Source organism: Lynx rufus, unplaced genomic scaffold (assembly GCF_022079265.1).
Source record: "Lynx rufus isolate CCGP_SWC_20201006 ecotype Redwood Valley unplaced genomic scaffold, mLynRuf1.p SCAF_4, whole genome shotgun sequence".
In the NCBI taxonomy this organism is placed as follows: Eukaryota; Metazoa; Chordata; class Mammalia; order Carnivora; family Felidae; genus Lynx; species Lynx rufus.
In genome coordinates, this window is record NW_025814856.1 from 13,870,739 (window position 1) to 13,889,087 (window position 18,349).

At 51.2% G+C, this 18,349-nt stretch overlaps 2 protein-coding genes across 3 annotated transcripts in view; both read left to right on the top strand.

Annotated features, from left to right (window-relative positions):
• Positions 1-4,113, top strand: part of MAU2 (MAU2 sister chromatid cohesion factor) — a 30,305-nt gene extending 26,192 nt beyond the window's left edge. For both annotated transcript variants that reach the window (XM_047097427.1, XM_047097426.1), the window contains exons 18-19: positions 663-790; positions 1,159-4,113. In XM_047097427.1, coding sequence (XP_046953383.1) covers positions 663-790; positions 1,159-1,233 — 203 coding nt within the window. In that variant the 3' untranslated portion in view covers positions 1,234-4,113. The remainder of the gene's footprint in view (positions 1-662; positions 791-1,158) is intronic.
• Positions 4,114-13,633: 9,520 nt separating this feature from the next.
• LOC124522882 (60S ribosomal protein L39-like) lies at positions 13,634-13,789 on the top strand. Its single transcript, XM_047094554.1, has one exon. It carries the CDS (start codon positions 13,634-13,636, stop codon positions 13,787-13,789), a length of 156 nt encoding a protein of 51 aa, XP_046950510.1.
• Positions 13,790-18,349: the final 4,560 nt, after the last annotated feature.

Consider the following 18,349-nt stretch of genomic DNA (forward strand, 5'->3'; position numbering starts at 1 on the left):
AGCCGTTTCTTGGAGTCTGGGTGAAGAATCGGGCTGTAAGCCCTACCCCTCATTCTTGGTTTCCTTTCCCCTGAATGGCTGTGTCAGTCGTCCATCAGACAGTACTGGCCAGGGTGCTCTGGGTGCCCAGTGGGCTCTCAGCAGCCATCAGCGTTGTTACTGCTGCTCCCCTGTTTACAGATTGTGCTATTAAAGTCCAGAGACTCACCCAGGGCCCCCTGGAAGAGACAGAGGACGAGCTGCTCCTGTCTGCAGTGGGCTCTGTGGGCCTATTCAGTCCTCCTGCCTCAGAAGTGGGTGTTGGGTTCCCTGCTCTAGTGAGTTCCTGTGTGCCTAAGGGTTGGCCACGCCCTCCCCGGGAGGCCCAATATCCACAGGGAGCCCTAAGAGCTTTCACTGCCCAACCAGCCCTTGTGTCTGTCCATGTGGGCCACGCTGCTCACCCACCTCCAAGAACATGACTCAGGAACTCAGAAGGGCATGTGTGAAGACTGTTGGCAGGTGGGCTTGCGGATCCTGAGACAGGGCTCAGGGCAGGTGACCTGCCAGGTACATAGGAACCTACTGGTTCGACCTTAGGGCTCTACCCACACCCAAAGGGAGGACATGGGGGTGGTGACAGGGCAAGATGAATCTACCCTGTGTGTGTGTCCCACTCTTAGACCTGAACAAGGCCTGTGGGAATGCCATAGACGCCCATGAAGCAGCCCAGATGCATCAGAACTTCTCGCAGCAGCTGCTCCAGGACCACATTGAGGCCTGCAGTCTCCCCGAACACAACCTCATCACGGTATAGGCACTGGGTTTGGGGAGGCAAGATGGGGGTGCTGGTTGGCTCCTCGGGTCCTACTTACCCGGCCTGAAGCACCCAGGGGGCTTGTTCCCTGAGGAGGGACGTACACGCTTGGCTGCCATCTCCTTGCACGTCTCCCAATAATCCCTAACTCAGCCTCACCTCAGGAGCCCCCTCAGATCGGAAAGACAGCACCAGTCACCCAAGTGGGTGATGTAGGGTGCTTCCCAGGGGCTCCGCTGACTCACGTGTGGAGGACAGAGGGCCCTGGCTGGGCGACCAGCCCAAAGAGGGCAGCAGTCCAGGGCAGACACGCAGCCCATTACACCCCTGCTCCTCGCCCGTGTGTTCTCTCCTCTCTGCAGTGGACGGATGGCCCACCTCCCGTGCAGTTCCAAGCTCAGAATGGACCCAATACGAGCCTGGCCAGCCTCCTGTGAGGCTCCTGAAGGGAGCCACCCAGCTTCTCGGGGACTCTGTGGGGTCCAGTGTGTCCCCTACTTCCTTCCAGATGGCACTTGAGCTTTCCTTGGAGGTGTGCTGGAGTGTGTGTCCCCAGGCTTCCTTCCTGACTGTCTCCAGAGCTTCCAAGTCCCTATGGAGTGTGCGGTGCTGATTCCGCCCTCCCAGGAAGGGCTGGCCAGCCATTCCCACCGTGTAACAAGACCCCCAGTGCTGAGGCTTGCAGGTGGGATATTGGAGCCAACTTTCCAGAGCCATCTTTTAAAGTGGACTTGAATTGCCAGTTCTGCTTCCACGTCTGAGTCACGCCTTTAAGGGAACGTGTCTGGGCAGGGGACTGGGGTGCCAGTTGCCAGGGTGGGTGGTACCACTGGTGCATTGCCACATGACTTCCATCGCCTGGGCCTCCGTGCCTGGCTGGAGTGTTTCCTCTGCTCACAGCAACTTCCAGAGCCCAGAGGCAAAACGCCAGTTTCTGCCCCAAAATTGGAGGGAAGAAGTAATGGCATGTGTCAGGGACAAAAATGCACATCCCACCATGACACTTTTCCCAGCTTGCCTTTCTGTCCAGTGTCCTCTCCGCCCCCATCTGACAGCCAGGGCCTCTGATCGGGAACCCTGGGGGACCCAGGAGCTCGGCTTCCAAACATCTGTACCTTGACTGGATTCAGTGTCCAGCCATGGAGGAGCACATTCTTGTAGACACGGGTGTGCATGTGTGTGTGTGTGTGTGTGTGTGTGCGTGCGTGTGTGGTGATTCACAGAGCTGGAGCTGGGGGCTGAGACTCTTAGTGTGTGCATCAGCTACCTTCCCCCGTCAGCATCCATGCTGCTGGGCAGGAAGCAGAGGAGAAGGGAGGGGACCCTCCTTAGCCCACCTCAGGGTGCCCGAAGGAAGAAGGGCCTTGCTTCCTGGCAGCTCTGTGGTGTCCGCAGACGCCTGGAGCTCAGGTGGCGAGCAGACAGCGGTTCCCCTGGTCCCTCGCCCTGCTCTCAGGAGGGAGGATGAGGTGACCTGCCTGCCTTGGGTCTTGGGACAGCATTGAAACCTCTTCCTGAGCTGGACCCCAGGAGGCTCTGCCAGGCTCAGACAACCGTGCTCAGTTCTGTGCTCCTCTTGGATAGTCGAGGAGGTACCCCAGCGGTGATGGTGGCATTGGGGGCAGTCGAGGTAGCCACCTCCTCCAGCTTCTGGTGCCTGGAAGCGGTGCCTCGAAGCGTCTCCCCAGAGGAATGGTGAGTGGTCTTGCTAGTCAGGGTGGCTTGTTAGTTTGCATCTTGTTACCCTTGCACTGTGAGGGCTGCTTCTCGAAGCCTCAGTGTCTGACAGAAGGAACACTGGGATCACTCAGGTCAGCTGCTCAGGCCCTGAGGCCTGGGTGTGCCTTAGCCACAAGCAGGGCTGTCAGCAGACCTCCCTGCGCTGGGCCACTGCCCTTACCAGGCCAGCATCAGGCCCTTGCTGCCCACGTGGGAAGCCAGTGACAGGCATGCAAAGTGAACTGCTGATTGGAGGCATGGGCTGGCCGGGACTTGTCCTATAAGGACCCACCATCTCTGTGGCATCCTGGATCACTCAGGAGAGCCTAGCACTGTCCCATGCTGCTCAGGGCCCCCTTTTTGGCTGACCCTCCCGGGCCCATGAGGCCTACAAAAGAGGGTATGACATGTGGCCACAAGTTGTCCTGTCCTGTCTTCCTCCCCCCTCAAGGGTACCCTCTAGGCCCTCCCCTCCACCCAAGGGACAGAGCCCCCTCTTACCGTAATGAGCTGCCCCTGTTGGCCTGGACCCCGCACTGTATGACCTCTCCAGACCCTCATTACTTCTTCAATCACACTGTACATGTTTGTCTCTTCATATTTATTTAAGCCTTTCTTTGCTTCTAGGGCATTTTTTTATGTAGAGCAGTTGAAATAAGAACCTCAAAACTTAACATCTGTTCTGATGTTAAAGTATGTTTAATGACCACCCTGTTATCTATGTTCGTGTAAAGTTAAGGATAAGTTTTTATGTTTACAGCTAAGAATTCAGTACTCCGTGTTTAATATTCCACTCTAGCTTTATGGAAGCCAGACTGCGTGTACATGCATTTATGCGCGTGCAAGCTTTGAACTTTCCCTTTGCTGTAGCATCTTTTGGTTACATAAAGCTGTCATAGTACTTTCTTGTGAATCCGAATTGAGTGCCTCTCAGTTTTTCACTCAATCATAAGAATTTAAGACAGGCAGCAAGTGATCACCCAGGGAGACCTTACACACTCATAGCTAAGTATTCAGAAAAAATAGATAAGTGAAAAGTCCCAAGCCTTTCCGTGCACAGCGGTGCAAGGGAGGGAGCAGCAGAAAGATTCCTGTTGGCAGGTAAATTCCTGAAAACTGGCCAGACTCTTGTGTGCCCCTTCCACTCCCTCCTGTGGTCCTCAGGGTCTGGGGGCTGGTCCAGGAGATGCTGGGTTCCGGGTACACACGCTGCTGCCTCCCCACTGCTGGGTCTTTGCAGTCACCCATGGGTGAAGCGAGGGTCCTCTCCCTGGGGTAAGAGCTCCACCCCACTTATTGGGAACACTGGCAAGGAAATCAGATAAGGGCTGCCTGGTGCAGTGGGTCGCATCTGTCGATTGCATTGTCTCTGTTCTGTTAAGGGTTTTTAAGAAGTATGTTTGGCATAATGTCTTTTAATGGGTTTGTAATACCTTCTGGTTTTAGCAGCCTGTAACTTCAGCTGGTGCTTTTAATCAGGAAAAAAGTTTTTGTAAATACCAAACATTGTTTAAAAGACGTAACCATAGAACATAGCTTCCCGTTTTTGGATTTCTTTTCCTGTATATTCAAAGTAAAATAATTTGCAGGAGCCATCACTTGCTTTGTCTTTGTCGTGTTATCTGTCCCTTGTGTGCACTACTCCAGAGATGGGCTCTCACCCTCTGGCCGGGCTAGCAGGGCCACTAGACGAGTGGGCATCGGGGAGTTCTGCTAACCAACAGGTGTGAGGATGCAAAGCCCCATCCCCTGGACTGGAGGACCTAGTGGAAACCTGAGTCTTCTCTTCTACTGATGATGTTCCTCCAGAACACCCCACCTGGAGGAGAGGGGACCCCATAGACATCAAACATTTGGTCCACAGCCCTGCCTGTGCCTCCCTGGCTCTTACCACAGACGCACTTGCTTATTCACCTAGTGTCCTATTTCCTGTGTTCTTAGAAAACACAGGGTTTGGGATTGTTCTTTGTTTTTCAATTTTTCTTCTCTTTTTTGACATGAAAGTCACATAAAATTAGCCATTTAATGTGTACAATTCAATGGCACTAAGTACATTCACGGTGTTGTACAACCAACACTTGTCTAGTTCAAGAACGTTTTTATCCCCTCTAAAGGAAATACTGTCCCCATTAACTCTCAATCCCATTCCCCCTCCCCCAACCCCTGGCAGCCACTAATCTGCTTTCTGTCTCTGGATTTGCCTGTTCTGGACATTTCATATAAATGGGATCATACACGTGGCCTTTTGTGTCTGGCTTCTTCCACCCAACGTATCTTCAAGGTTCGTCCACATTGTAGCATGAACCAGAATTTCATTCCTTAAAGCTGAATAATATTCCACTGTATGGATGGACCGGTTTGTTTATCCATTCGTCCGTCGGTAGGTGTTTGGGTTGCTTCTTCCTTGTGGCTCTTGAGGAAGTGCTGCTGTTGTGGATGTCCCCTACACATTTTTGTTTCAACATGTGTTTTTGATTTTCTTGGGTCGTGTCTTGTTCTTAACATGCAGGGATGGTGCCTGGCTGCCACCCACACTGTGTCAAGGCCCTCGTGTTGGTCTCATCACTATGCCCCACAGTAACACCAAGGTGGTCTCAACTGCTCGCTCCTAGGAGCATGTCTGAGCTTTCTTTTGGGCCATGGTCCCAAGGCAGGACCACGGGCCACTAGGTGTGTCAGTGACTCCACACAGCCCTGCCAGGAAGAACTCCCCACTGCAGCACGGTGGCCCCACCACCCCCATTGTTGACGCCTGCCCCCCCTCTGCTCCATCCCCAACAACCCAGCCATAAATGGCTTTGTCACTTGGGGTGGACTCTGCCTGCCCTATCGTTGGCTTGGACGTCGTTTTTTTCCACCTTGAGCCTCCCAGCCTCTCTGCAGGAATCACAACCTGAGCCCACCCAACCAGAGCACAGCCACAAATCCACCAGGTGACAAAACTACCCGCCAGCAGACACGTGGCCACCAGCTGGGAGTGAATCGCATGCGACTAGCAAGCCGGTCCCGAGATGGCCACTGTTTCACGGGAAGTAGGCTCATCTGGGGGCTGCAGCACAACGCCCTGGTTGAATAAACCACTTCCCAGAGAATTTTCCCCAAATTGCCAGATAACGATGAACAAAGAATGGCTGCTGGAGTCCTAGATTTGGGGGGAACCTCTCAGGTAAAGCCAGGCGGGCTCCCGTCAGCAAAACTGGTCAGCACAAACGGACACGGTATGGAGAAGCTCTGCGGGGGTGAAGGACACACTTGGGACGTGGATGACCGACACACCCAGGAAGTGGTCACGGAAGGAGGGGGAGGACGGGAGTGGGCCTCACAGAGGCCAGCGGATGGCGAGGGCAGCTGGCCCAAGCACTGAGTGGCCAGGGTAGGGGGTCACTAGTTGTCCTTCCACACACACCCCGGTCCTCAGACATCCTGCCTGTCACTCCACCCATTTCTGGCCATCTCCACCGCCTGTCCCCAAGTCACAGTCACATCTCCCACTCACAGCCTCCTCCCTGAATGATCCTGGAACATTCTGCGCTTGCTCCCACCTGTCCCCGTGCCAGGGGCACTCTCCCTGTGGCTGCTCCGCTCAGCAGCCCGGCATCAGCCAGGAATGTCCCAGTTCGGGCCCGGCACATGTCATCAAGTCCACAGGACAGCCCCAGAGGAAGAGCACAGGCAGGACTGGCAGGTGCCACTGTGGACACCTGCCTGCGTTGTCTGTGGGTGTCAGCATGCTCCGTCCCAGTGCCTGGGTCGCCCCCACCCCCCAGAAATGCCAACAGGACCCTACTATACGGCAGGGGGGTATGAACTTCACACCCCCAGGCCAATGCGCACTGGGGGTTCTGGGAATTGAAACGTTCACGGTGTATGTTGGCTTCCCCCTTTGACCTAGCTGAGTGTGTCAGGTTGACGTTCCCCCACAAAGAAGGCTCTTCAAGGAGAGGCAGGCAGCCCTGCGTCTATGGTCCCGTCTGTCCAGCATCTGACATGGCTTCCTTGATTTGAACGATGTTGGTAAACCCCAGTCAGCTCAAAGTTGTCAACTGGATACAAGAGGCCAAAGTGCTACTGGGGTCAGAGGAGGGTGGGCTGTCCACTCCACCTGGGTCAAGGGACGGGCTGGGGGGGCGAGGGAGCTCCACTCCCTCATCCCCCATCCCCTCTAAGTGCTGCTTCCGGGCCCCAGAGGGCCAAGGGAAGGGGAGGAGGAGCATTGCCGAAGAGTTTAAAAGCTTATTTCACCCCAAAGTCATGCTCACGAAGTGAGCCTACAACGCAATTGGACGGGAAAATTCCGTGTTATTTTGACTTCCTTACTACCTTTGATATTTTGGGTCCTTTTTTCAAGGATCAGAAAAGAGTTCAAAAGACTATTGTAGCATTGCTGTGTGAGAAATACAAGACTCCCAGTACATTAACAGCTGCTACAACGAACGTCATTTTTTTAAAATCACAGTGTTCTTACGCTAGATTAGGAGTTTGTGAGCGAGAGAGCACCGTCTGCCCCATCCCCGTCTCAGAGACGCTGAAAAGCTCTCCGAAACACAGCTCTCTAGAGACGGGCCACTTCGTCAGCATGTGTTTGTTTTGCTTTGAGTGTCCTTCCTGACCACGAATCCGTATACGTAGCGTCTGTGCCACACGGAATCCAAGCTCCGTGTGCATCCATGGAATCAGGCAGACTCGGTCCAGAGCGAGTGTGTGGTCCCGAACAAGTTCTGCTGCCGTAGAGCTCTGCTCGCACATGCTCCCCTAAAGGGTTAAGTACAAACTGCTCAGAAGTATCACTTTGAACCGGAAGTGTATCTCCCACTCTGTCTTCATCTGCATGTGTCACCAGTTGCTGTGGGCAGCTCGGGCTGCTCCATCCTCTGCCACCAGGGGGCATGGCGGCCTGAGCAGTGTTCCCACCTGGTAGGGCCGACTGGAGTCCGGCTGCAGCTGGGAAGGATGGGCTGGAGGTTACCAGTCCCCGGCGAGGCCAGGCCTCGTCCTCAACTGCGGGGATGTGGAATAGCCTCCCCCACAGGGGCTCTCAGTTCCTCTCCTGTATCCTGTGGGATCAGGGATGCTGACCCCCAGGGTTCTCCAGGTATTAGGGCTACACCATTCCCTCATTTACTTGCCAAACATTTATTTGGTATCTACTCGCTGCTGGGTGCTGGGGCCACAGCAGGAGCCATATCAGGCAAAGTCCCTGTCCTCAGGGAGTGGCCATTCTGCCAGGAGTCTGACAATGGGCCTCAAGTAGGAGTGAGCCTCGTCCCACTTGAGAGAGGAGAGCAGCACCCTGTAGGATGGTAAACCAGGGGACAGGTGGGAGGCACAGTGACGGGACAGAGGGGAGACCTCCCTCAACCAGCCAGTCAGAGCCGGCCGACGTTTCGACTTCTGCGACGCAGACACCAGGACTGTCTTGGAGAGGGCGTGGACCGGCCCTCCTGCCCGGCTACTCAGAAGAGGGTACTGGGTGGGCACTGGGGCTGCCAGCCCTCCTATGGCACTCTGAAGAGCAGGAGCTGCCACCCACAGCACCCTGAGTACAGCTGACGCTGGGCCATCTCCAGGAGGACACTGATGGCTGGAGAAAGTGGCCGAGCCCCCATTTCCAGAAGAAAGATCAAGTCCCTGGGTCCCCTCAGGTCCTTCTCCCCCCCACCACACTCACGCCTATCTCCCAGAAACAAGCGGGGGGTGGGGATGACGCAGACGGGGCCAAATGTGCACGGGGGGGAGGGGGTGGTCGGATAGTGACAATAACAAAGATGGGGTCGCTGACCCTCCCCCCAGCTGGTATAACGCGGACGCCAACAGCAGGTGACGGAGGTCAGGGCATTTTGGACATCACCACAAACCAACCAGAGCAGATGCCTCAGTGCCAAGTTCCTTATCCAAGTGCTCCTAACACCCAGCCCAGCAGCTACCACACTGTTTCCTGAGCTGCCCCCTCCCAAGGGAAAGGGAATTCATCTCTTGAAGAAGTTCTTCCTGCCTCCAGAACATTCCTCTGCCTTCTGGTGCCAACAGAAGGAAGTCCCAGCTGGGCCACACCCAAATCCCTCATTCACAGGATCTGTTTCTCCCTCTCGGCATCTAGTTCTCCTCGGACCCAAAACCTTAAGGAGATTATTTTCCAGGGATTATTTACCCCTCCCCGACCATGTCCTGAAATGGTCACGGGCCACACTTGTGGTTGGCCTGGTTACAGGACACCCACACCTTACCTTGGTGATCACAGCCAGTGAGGACAGTGGGTGAGCGCTGAACACACTCCCGTTCCGTCTCTTAACTCTCGCGAAAAAGGCCAGAACCTAGATCCATCGGAGACACGGGAGACAACACGATACGCGTTTGTGATGCAGGGAACACCAGAGGCATTCCGATGAATGCTATGTGGCCATTTAACAAGAGTCGGGGGACCCAAAAGAATCAGCAATTCAGGTTCACAGCTTGGGGCCAACGTGGATTTTTGAAGCTCGTTCATCCCTCTCTCCCAAGGCACGCCAGATTCTCACCTTTATATCTGACCAGCTCCCCCAAAGGCTGTGGGGTCACGTGGCGTGGACTACGTGAACCCGGACTGACTCCTAGCGGTGGCCTGGCACATGGCAGATTTCTGCCATTCTCAGATTTAATTTTTTTTTTCAACGTTTATTTATTTTTGGGACAGAGAGAGACAGAGCATGAACGGGGGAGGGGCAGAGAGAGAGGGAGACACAGAATCGGAAACAGGCTCCAGGCTCTGAGCCATCAGCACAGAGCCCGACGCGGGGCTCGAACTCACGGACCGCGAGATCGTGACCCGGCTGAAGTCGGACGCTTAACCGACTGCGCCACCCAGGCGCCCCCATTCTCAGATTTATACTAAAGGACTGTCCATCACTGATCTGCCATTCAAATCTAACTGGGCGTCATATGTTTTCATTTGTTAGGTCTGGCCACCCTGGAGGCTCAATAAGATCTTTGAATAAAGGGAGTGTAGGCCTGAAATCAGAGAGCTGGAAGATTACGGAATCCAAATAACGAGAATTTTACCGGTGGGAAACAGAGCTCACGGTGCCTTGCAGGATGGTTCCTCCTTCCCATCAGAGTAAAAACTCACCTCCTCCCAGCCTCTCCCACCTCATCCCTGCGCACAGGCTTGCCGGCCACTCTCTGTCCCGTACTTGGTGCCACCTCAGGACGGTGGCACCTACTATTCCCCTCTGCCCAGAAGGCTCGTTTCCCGGGTCTCCGCTCAAATCCGCCTGCTTGCAAGCCCATGGCTCCTGCCTTGGCCAGTCACTGTGTCACACCCTTGACTACTTTTCATCCTCATCATCGGTAGTTGAAATTCCCTCGCTCGCTTCTCTGTCAGTCTGTCCCTTCCCACTCGACTCACTCACCACCGCATCCAGACAGGTGATCACAGGCCTCTGAGTAGCGATGGGTGACAACTCCAATGGGGAACCTGGGCCTTATACTGAAGCTCCTACCCCAACCCCATCTCTCCCTATGCTCCTAGCTCCTGGCTCTCAGCATCGCCTGGAGCAGGAATGAAGGTTTCCAAGACCAGGTGGTTCTAGGGAACTCCTAGATTAGTAAGATTAGTAAAATTAGTAAGGAGGTAAATTAGTCTCTAAAGCTAGGCAAAAGCTGTGGTTCAGGTTTTCCCAACCCAGGACATGTAGAAATAAATACCCCTGCTCCAAGTATCCTAGGAATTCTCCCCTCCTTGGAAGGCCCCAGTGCAGGGGCTTCTAGAGCTTTCTCTGTCGGACAGCAAGCTGCTTCGTTCTCAGGAACATTCTAGAGGCTGGAACCAACCCCTCCACCCCCAGGACAGTTCTGAATCACTAATTGAGGTTGGTTACTTGAGTCTGTGGTGAGAAGCATCGCTCGCCAGACCACTTGCTTTCAATTTAAGAGATCAGAGCCTATGGACTGACTGTACCTCTGTGTGTGCACAAAATCAAAAGTGGGCCTCATATGTCTGCATATGGACTGGAACCCCCCTGGAGGGACACGAAAGAGCCTGATGTCACAGCCTGTGGGCAAGGAGACAGGAGGCCTGAAATTTGGAGTGAGAGAGAGAGATGCCTCCTCCTGGTGCCTTTGTCCTTGAACAAATGAGTGAACTTTTGAAAGATTAAAACCGAAAGGACAAACTAAGGTGGAGGCACTACGTGTCCTTTTTCATGCCAGGCCATCCTTGAAATGCTCACCTTGCCATCTGTCCACTGCCAGCCCCATGTAGGTCTGCAGGGGAAAGAGAGGAGACTCTGTGCTGCACAGATCTGTTTCTATAGTATTTACACGTCTGGGGGGAAATCTCTTTCTCCCGGCTCTCTTGTCTATGCTTCGGCAACAATCCAGAAGGAAATTCTCATGAAGAAGCCCAGAGCCTTGGTGATCAGATGTGTCAGAGGCTGAGCAACAGGAAGGACAAGCCTGGCCCAGTCTGGGAGCCCTGATGGCCGGCTGCTTCCCCACAGACTGGCCCAAAGGCCTTAACATGGAGGACGGGGGCAGCTCAGCAGTGACAGGGAAACTTCTTTCGCTAAGGCACACGTGAGGCCTTTAGGGCATGATTCCTGAGTGCTCAGAGCTCCTTGGGGACTGCCGAATTCCGCCCAAGACAGGAGTCCAAACCCCGGATCCCCAAGCTGCCTGTTCTGCTCCTGGAGTTTAAACGACCATGAAGGTGCAGTGAATTTCTGGCCTTTAAGACTCAGTCAGGCTCAGCCCAGAGAGCGGCTTGGTCCTTGCTTTGTTGTCGAGCTAAGTTGTACCCTCTCTGCGTACTCCTCACTTGGGAAATGTAGGAGGTGGACTAGCTGATTTCTTAACTTCTTCTCTGGGATATCCAACACAGGATTATCTACTCGAAGAGGGGACACAGAGGAGAGAAATGAAGAGGCATTAAGAAATTGTGGGTGACTCAAGAATTTAATGTTTATAGGTAATTGACCATGGGTAGATTAACTGCGTGTGTGTATTTATTATGTGTATATTGAGGAATGTGGTTCTATTCTCTGGGAATATATTATGTACTAGAGATAAAAAAGAAAGAAACGGGGAGGCCTGGGTGGCTCAGTCCATTAAGCGTCCGACTTCGGCTCAGGTCATGATCTCACGGTTCATGAGTTCGAGCCCCGCATCGGGCTCTGGGCTGACAGCTTAGAGCCTGGAGCCCGTTTCAGATTCTGTGTCCCCCTCTGTCTGCCCCTCCGCTGCTTCCACTCTGTCTCTCGCATTGTCTCAAAAATAAATAAACGTTAAAAAAAATTTTTTTTTAAATGCACAAAAACTAAAGGATTATGAACAGAAAACGTTAGTCACCAACACACTCATGGCCTCCGCAGGTGGAAAGCCTTGGCTGGAGTCGGGGATTTCGTCCTTCACTCTGGACCTTCCTGCCTCTCCATGCTGCAGCCCAAAGAGCTGTGACCACGCCCGGCTCTAGTTTGAGGTGGCCGGGAAGACTCTGGGGAGAAAGCAGACAATTGCAAAGATTTCAGGATGGGAATTCAGACCTAGGTTCTGGTTTTGTTTATTTGTGACCCCGGCCGAATAAAAAACCCTGAACCTCAGCTGTATCCCCTCCCAAATGGGGCACTATTCCTTGACCCCACACAACTATTAAGAGAGGGAGATGTAGTGAGGGAGGCAAAAGCTGGCTTAGCCAAGGGCAGCATGCTGAACCAGCCCTTTTCAAATCATAAACAACGTTCTACCGACTGTGAGTTCGCCAAGATGTTGATGGGTGTTCTTAGAATAAAAGAAAACAGATCACATGGTCAAGGAAGTTTGCAATATACCACAATAACATCCATTATCAATAGTAAAGGTTTAGCGAAATCCTGTAGCTGACAAAATAATTTAACAGAGAAATTAATCGTAGAATCCCTATTGATATCTTGGGGCATTCTAATGTCCCATGGAGTCCAGAGAGGGGGGCATTTTGTGCTGATTAATGTATCCCCATGGGGGATACATTCCAAGACACCCAATGGATGCCTGAAACCACAGATAGTACTGAACCCTATATATACTATGGATTTTGCTCTATATACATACCTATGATAAAGTTTAATTTATAAATTAGGCACAGCAAGGCACAATAACTAATAATAGAATAATTATAACAATACAATGTAATAAAAGTTAAGTGAATGTGGTGTCTCTTTCACATTCTCTCAAAATATTTTATTGTATTGTACTTAACCCTTCTTCTTGTGATGATGTGAGATAATAAAATTCATACACAATGAGATGAAGTGAGGTGAAGGACGTAGGGACTGTGACACAGCATTGGGTTACTGTTGACCTTCTGACAATACTTCAGAAGGAGGATCGTCTACGTCCAGACCATCATTTGCCCACGAGTAACTGAAACCACGGAAAAGGTGTGGATAAGGTGATACTGCTGTGAGGCATCATTCCAGAATGACGCATCCCAGGGAGAAACTGGAGTGAAGGGAGGGCCACAGGAGGACTTTGAATGCCAAGCTAAGATTCAACCTTCGGTGCTGAAAGTTTCAGAAACATCTTCTTCTTAATCACAAAAGCAATACAATACCAGCCTCCTTAAAAATGGAAGTTTTGGGGGGGCGCCTGGGTGGCTCAGTCGGTTGAGCGGCCGACTTCGGCTCAGGTCACGATCTCGCGGTCTGTGGGTTTGAGCCCCGCGTCGGGCTCTGTGCTGACAGCTCGGAGCCTGGAGCCTGTTTCGGATTCTCTCTCTCCCTCTCTGCCTCTCCCCCACCCACTCTCTCTGTCTCTCTCTCAAAATAAATAAGTAAATTTAAAATAAAAAAAGAACTCTCCAGAGATTTAAGAGCTTTCAGCCTAGGACACTGGAAAGTGATGTTCGTGCAAAAGAAAAGAGTGATAAAGGCTAACTAGTTTAAAGGATAGGGCTCCCTCTCCCTTTTCTCTGCCATTATGGTGTGTGTAATTGACTCTGTGCCTCGCCATGTCTTCTTTTTTTTTTTCAACGTTTATTTATTTTTGGGACAGAGAGAGACAGAGCCCAGAGCCTGACGCGGGGCTCAAACTCACGGACCGTGAGATCGTGACCTGGCTGAAGTCGGACGCTTAACCGACTGCACCACCCAGGCGCCCCTGTGTCTCGCCATGTCTTCTTACATGACTTTCAGGATCAAGGGATTCCTGGTTGAGAAACAAAAGCAGACTCATCCCATTCCCAAGTGGGTTTCGATGAAAATTAGTGATAAAATCAGGTATAACTCTAAGAAGAGACATTGGAGAAGAACCAAACTGAATCTATAAGTCACTTGTGAGACGGCACACATAGTTATACTGTCTCAAGGTCACTAACATCTTACCATGTCATACTGAAAAGGTCACTACTCTTTCTGGGCAGGTGGACATGTTTTATTAGGAAAATAATGTTTTTCCCCTTTGTCTCTGTGCTTCTGCACTAGTAGGTTGGTTCAGTAATAAATATACGAGAACTTTTGTTTGGGGGGAAAAAACAGAATGGAGAATGGATCAAAGAGAAAGACATCAAATTTTGTCTGGAACACGTTCAGATGTTGGGGTTGAGTCACATCCCATGTAGAAAGGAAGGAGATCCTAGATAGGAAGTCAAGCTGACTGGAAATACACATCTGGGAGCTCCTAAGAGTTCCACTCCTCGAAGGGATTCATTCTCTGAAGAAACACAGAGGGCACAGAGGAGTAGCAAGACAGGAGCAGCCTGGCAGAATTTCCAGGTAAACTGGCACGAAGACTGAGCAGGAGACCAGAAGAGGCAAGTTTCCCAGAAGCCATGAAAGACATTTCAAGGAGTACAGAGTGTCCTCTAGACGCTGGAGGTCGGCGAAAATGCGGACCAAGAAGAGGGGAATCACTGACTTCTCAGTAATTTGAGAGAAGGGTTTTAGTGGCAGGATTAGATACCAGCCTGACAGGAGGAAGGAATGGCAAGGGAATGAAAGCATTTAGGCCAGGTCTACAGGTGTGATATGCATGCCACTTGGAGGCAGACAGGGAGTCACTTCAGTCCTAGGGCGCAGGACTGTTTTGTCTCAAGGAAGAGAGAGGTTAAGGGAAGGCTCTGAAATGCAGCAGAATGAAACCCCTGACCTGGGTTTTAGGCTCAGGTGTAACTGCTTGCCTGGGATGCTAAAGGCCTTCAGATTCCGCAGAACCTCAAGGGGAATTCTCCACTGGCGGCAGTAAAGCAACTCTTTTCCATCCAGCACAGCAGTTGGCTTCTCCCTTTGCATGCAAAGTGGCCACACATGTCTAAAATGAACTTGCTCCTGCTCAGAAATACTTTGATGCCTGGTTGGGGAAGTTACCCTTTCGGGCTAGTAGTCTTCTGGGCTGTAGGCATGTAGGTGTAGACAATACTTTTTGCTTCAGCAAAGGGTTATCACTAATCCCATTTAATTACGTCAATAAGAATCAGGTAAGATTTGTTACTAGAGTCCAGGTTTTTGATCTAGAGACTAAAAAAGCCAGGCAGAAAGGGCTCCTGGGCTCCATCTGGACTTAATTCCAGATTTTCTAGCCTGGATAATTCAGGTGCTACCTGACTTTCTCTTGGGGAAGCAGGAGGGTGACAGGTCAAACTCTTGAATTGGTAGTGTCTATTTCTCTCTGGAACCAGACACTGACTTTTTATCGTCTTTTCCCTGGGAGAGCCAAGGCGAATTCCAATGGATATGCTAAAGGATGCAGGTTTCAGTAGATTAACAATTCACATATGTGAACCTCATAGTAGTGCTTGGCAAACCCAAATGGATTTTGCAGTCCAACAATCTTAGAAGGCAATAATGGAAGGGCACTTTGCTCTGGGCACCTGAACTGCCACTGTCATCGAGTGCCATCAGAGGACTTTAACATTTGCGCTTAGGTCCCTTCCCACTGGAATTAACCAGCTGTCATTCTTCATTGTTAGCGGCCGCTCTACCTTGTCCGAGACCATGACACCAATAGGGGGTCTCTGTAGGCTGGCACCCACCAGGCCCTCATTTTTCTAACTACCACTGAGGCCCTGCCTTCCTTGCTGCCTGTGAAGTCACCTGGCTCACTTCCTGTTTCCCTATTTGGATGTGAATGTCACTTAGCCAGTTTGCCCACATGATTTCCCAGACCTAGGAAGGGACACGCCTTGATGCAGAGAGATGCAATCCAAGGCAGAGAGATGTAATCGCTGTTACCACTGTGGAAAGGAAAGCCATCCTTGGTATGGATCACATGTTCTCTCCATTTTTTATGTCAGAAGCTGTGCTCACGTCATCCATTTTGGTGGGGCATTTCGCTCCCTCTGATCAATGTCCATTTGCCTTGGGCTCTTCCAGGATACAATTTTCCAGCCAAATGAGGTTTTCGTTTTACGTTTAGGATTCCAGACTTCACGGACATCCCTTAATCCAACATCTCTGCCTCTAGGCAATGCCTTTTTCCAGAGAGTAAAGAAATTCTGTACATTCTTAAAATAAAAAGGTGAAACGTAATTATAGGCCCTGACATTTAAAAAATTTTTTTTTAATGTTTATTTATTATTTTTGAGAGAGAGACAGAGACAGAGAGAATGAGTGGGGGAGGGGCAGAGAGAGAAAGGGAGGCACAGAATCCAAAGCAGGCTCCAGGCTCCGAGCTGTCAGCACAGAGCCTGATGTGGGGCTTGAACTCACGGATTACGAGATCATGCCCTGAGCCGAAGGTGGACGCTTAACCGACTGAGCCCCTCAGGCACCGCTAGGTCCTGACATTTCTAAGGATTGGCCTGGAAATCACACCAGATTTCCCTGAAATAACCTTACTTCATTTGCAATCTCTCTTTCACAAAGTTAATTTCGGTGGCCTTGACCCTGATTATGGTCCCTCACTTGCCCTTTGCTCTTACTAGACCTGTATCCAGAACCTTCTCACAGCTTGCCTCAGAGAGAAGTAAGGCTCAGGAAGTTTTTGGTTCTCAACATGTCTCTGCTTGACATAAGGACTCATAGGTCCCCCTTCTTCTCCCCTTTCCTGCACATAGGCCCAAAGTGAGATTAAGGCGATGCAAGTTTCGGATCCGGCCATAAAGTAGCAGTGGGAGGTGAACAAGTCACAGTTACCTTCTAGGCTGAACTGCTCTTTGATCCCAGTTCAATTCAGTAACTATAATAACACTGAGGGGTTACTTAAAGGAATAAGTCTGCAGCCCCGCTTTCAGGAAGCATCTTGCTTCGTGGCTGGAATGAAAGGAAAAGCTCCTGAGTCCTACTGGGCACCACGCACGGTACAAGGCATTCTGAGCTCACACTCCTCAGTGCGACCTTTAGAGACTGGTGCTCTCATTTCTGATATGGCTGAGGAAAGTAACTGGCCTAGCTCCTGGGGGTTCAACAGCAGCTCTGCTGGCCACCAAGTTGAGTGTTTATTGTCTACCCGGACTGCCTCAGACACTTGCAGAATATGGGAACTGTTACAACAGAGGTGCAAACAAGGGGATCTGGGAACACATTGTCTCGTTTCCAGTGACTTCCTTCCCTAGCCAAGGACTCTGTCACCCTTGCCACTTGGGTCCAGGCTGAGCTCAGTCAGGGAATCAGGCTCCACAGGACTGGTCTGCCAACCTCCCATTCCTGTGACTCTCAGAATTTATCCTTTACTTTTCTTTCAGGAATGTCAGTCCACACAATAATCCTTTCCACTGCTGCTTCATGGTTTACAAACAGTTTCACATCATTATCTCATTTAATCACATTCCTACATCTTGGTACATCTTTAGTACAACATTCTGTCTTGCCTGACAGGCTCGTTTCCCTTTACTGCATTCATCTTGGCTCACAAGTTCCATCCTATATATAATTCAGGTATCTCGGTACCTTGCTCATTTGTGTGCACGAAGTGGGGGAGATCAGAGTTTGCCATGTTGACTCCTCACAGTGTTTGTGGGTCTTTCTCATTGCTGCCTTCTTCACCCCTTTGATTCAATGGTAGTTTTGGTTGTCTACTAAGAGCAAAGCTGGGTTCTTTTTTGTTGTTGTTTATTTACAAGTAAGTAATCTCCACACCCACAGTGGGACGTCAAACTCACGACGCCGAGATCAAGAGTTGCATGCTTTCCCGACTGAGCCAGCCAGGTGCCCCAAAGCTGGGTTCTTTAAAAGATTTTATTTTTAAGTGATCTCTATACCCAAAGTGGGTTTGAACTCAATACCGTGAGATCAAGACTGGCATGCTCTACCAACCGAGCCAGCCAGGTTTCCTGAAGATAGGTTCTTTGAGGGGGAAATCAGCCAACGAGTGAGTTCAGATTAACAGCGGGAAGATGCCTGGTGGGCCATGGTACAGGCTACAGCAGGGGTGCAAACACTGCAGTTTGAGTGACTGATAAATTTTGTCTGGGGGGTGGGTGGGAAGCAGGAATGCTTCCTGGAAGGGCCCCACCCAGCAGAGAAGGAAACGGCCCAAAGAGCTCAACAGGGGACAGAATCAGGAATGGCCACAAATTTGACCCTTGGGAAAGAGTAAAAGAGCAGCACAGAAAAATATTCTCAGAGAGAGAGAGAGAGAGAGAGAGAGAGAGAGCTAAATGGGTAGCTTTTCCAAAAAGGAAGTATTTAATTCCCCAGAATTTTCTAGGAAAGAAGAGTCTGATGGTCACATTTCTCAGGAAAAGGGGAAGGGTTACTGCAACAAGTACACTGCTTAGAAAAACCTCAGGGAGCACAACTGCCTGACATTTCTTTAGTGAAAGGGATGAGGGGGCAAAAATCTCCTGCAATTCCGCTCTGGAGAAAGAGGTGCTTGAAGTTGCAAATTTCTCCTCTGGTGCGTGCGTGGCGAGGGGGGTGGGGTGGGGGGTGGACTGTGTGTGGACATACA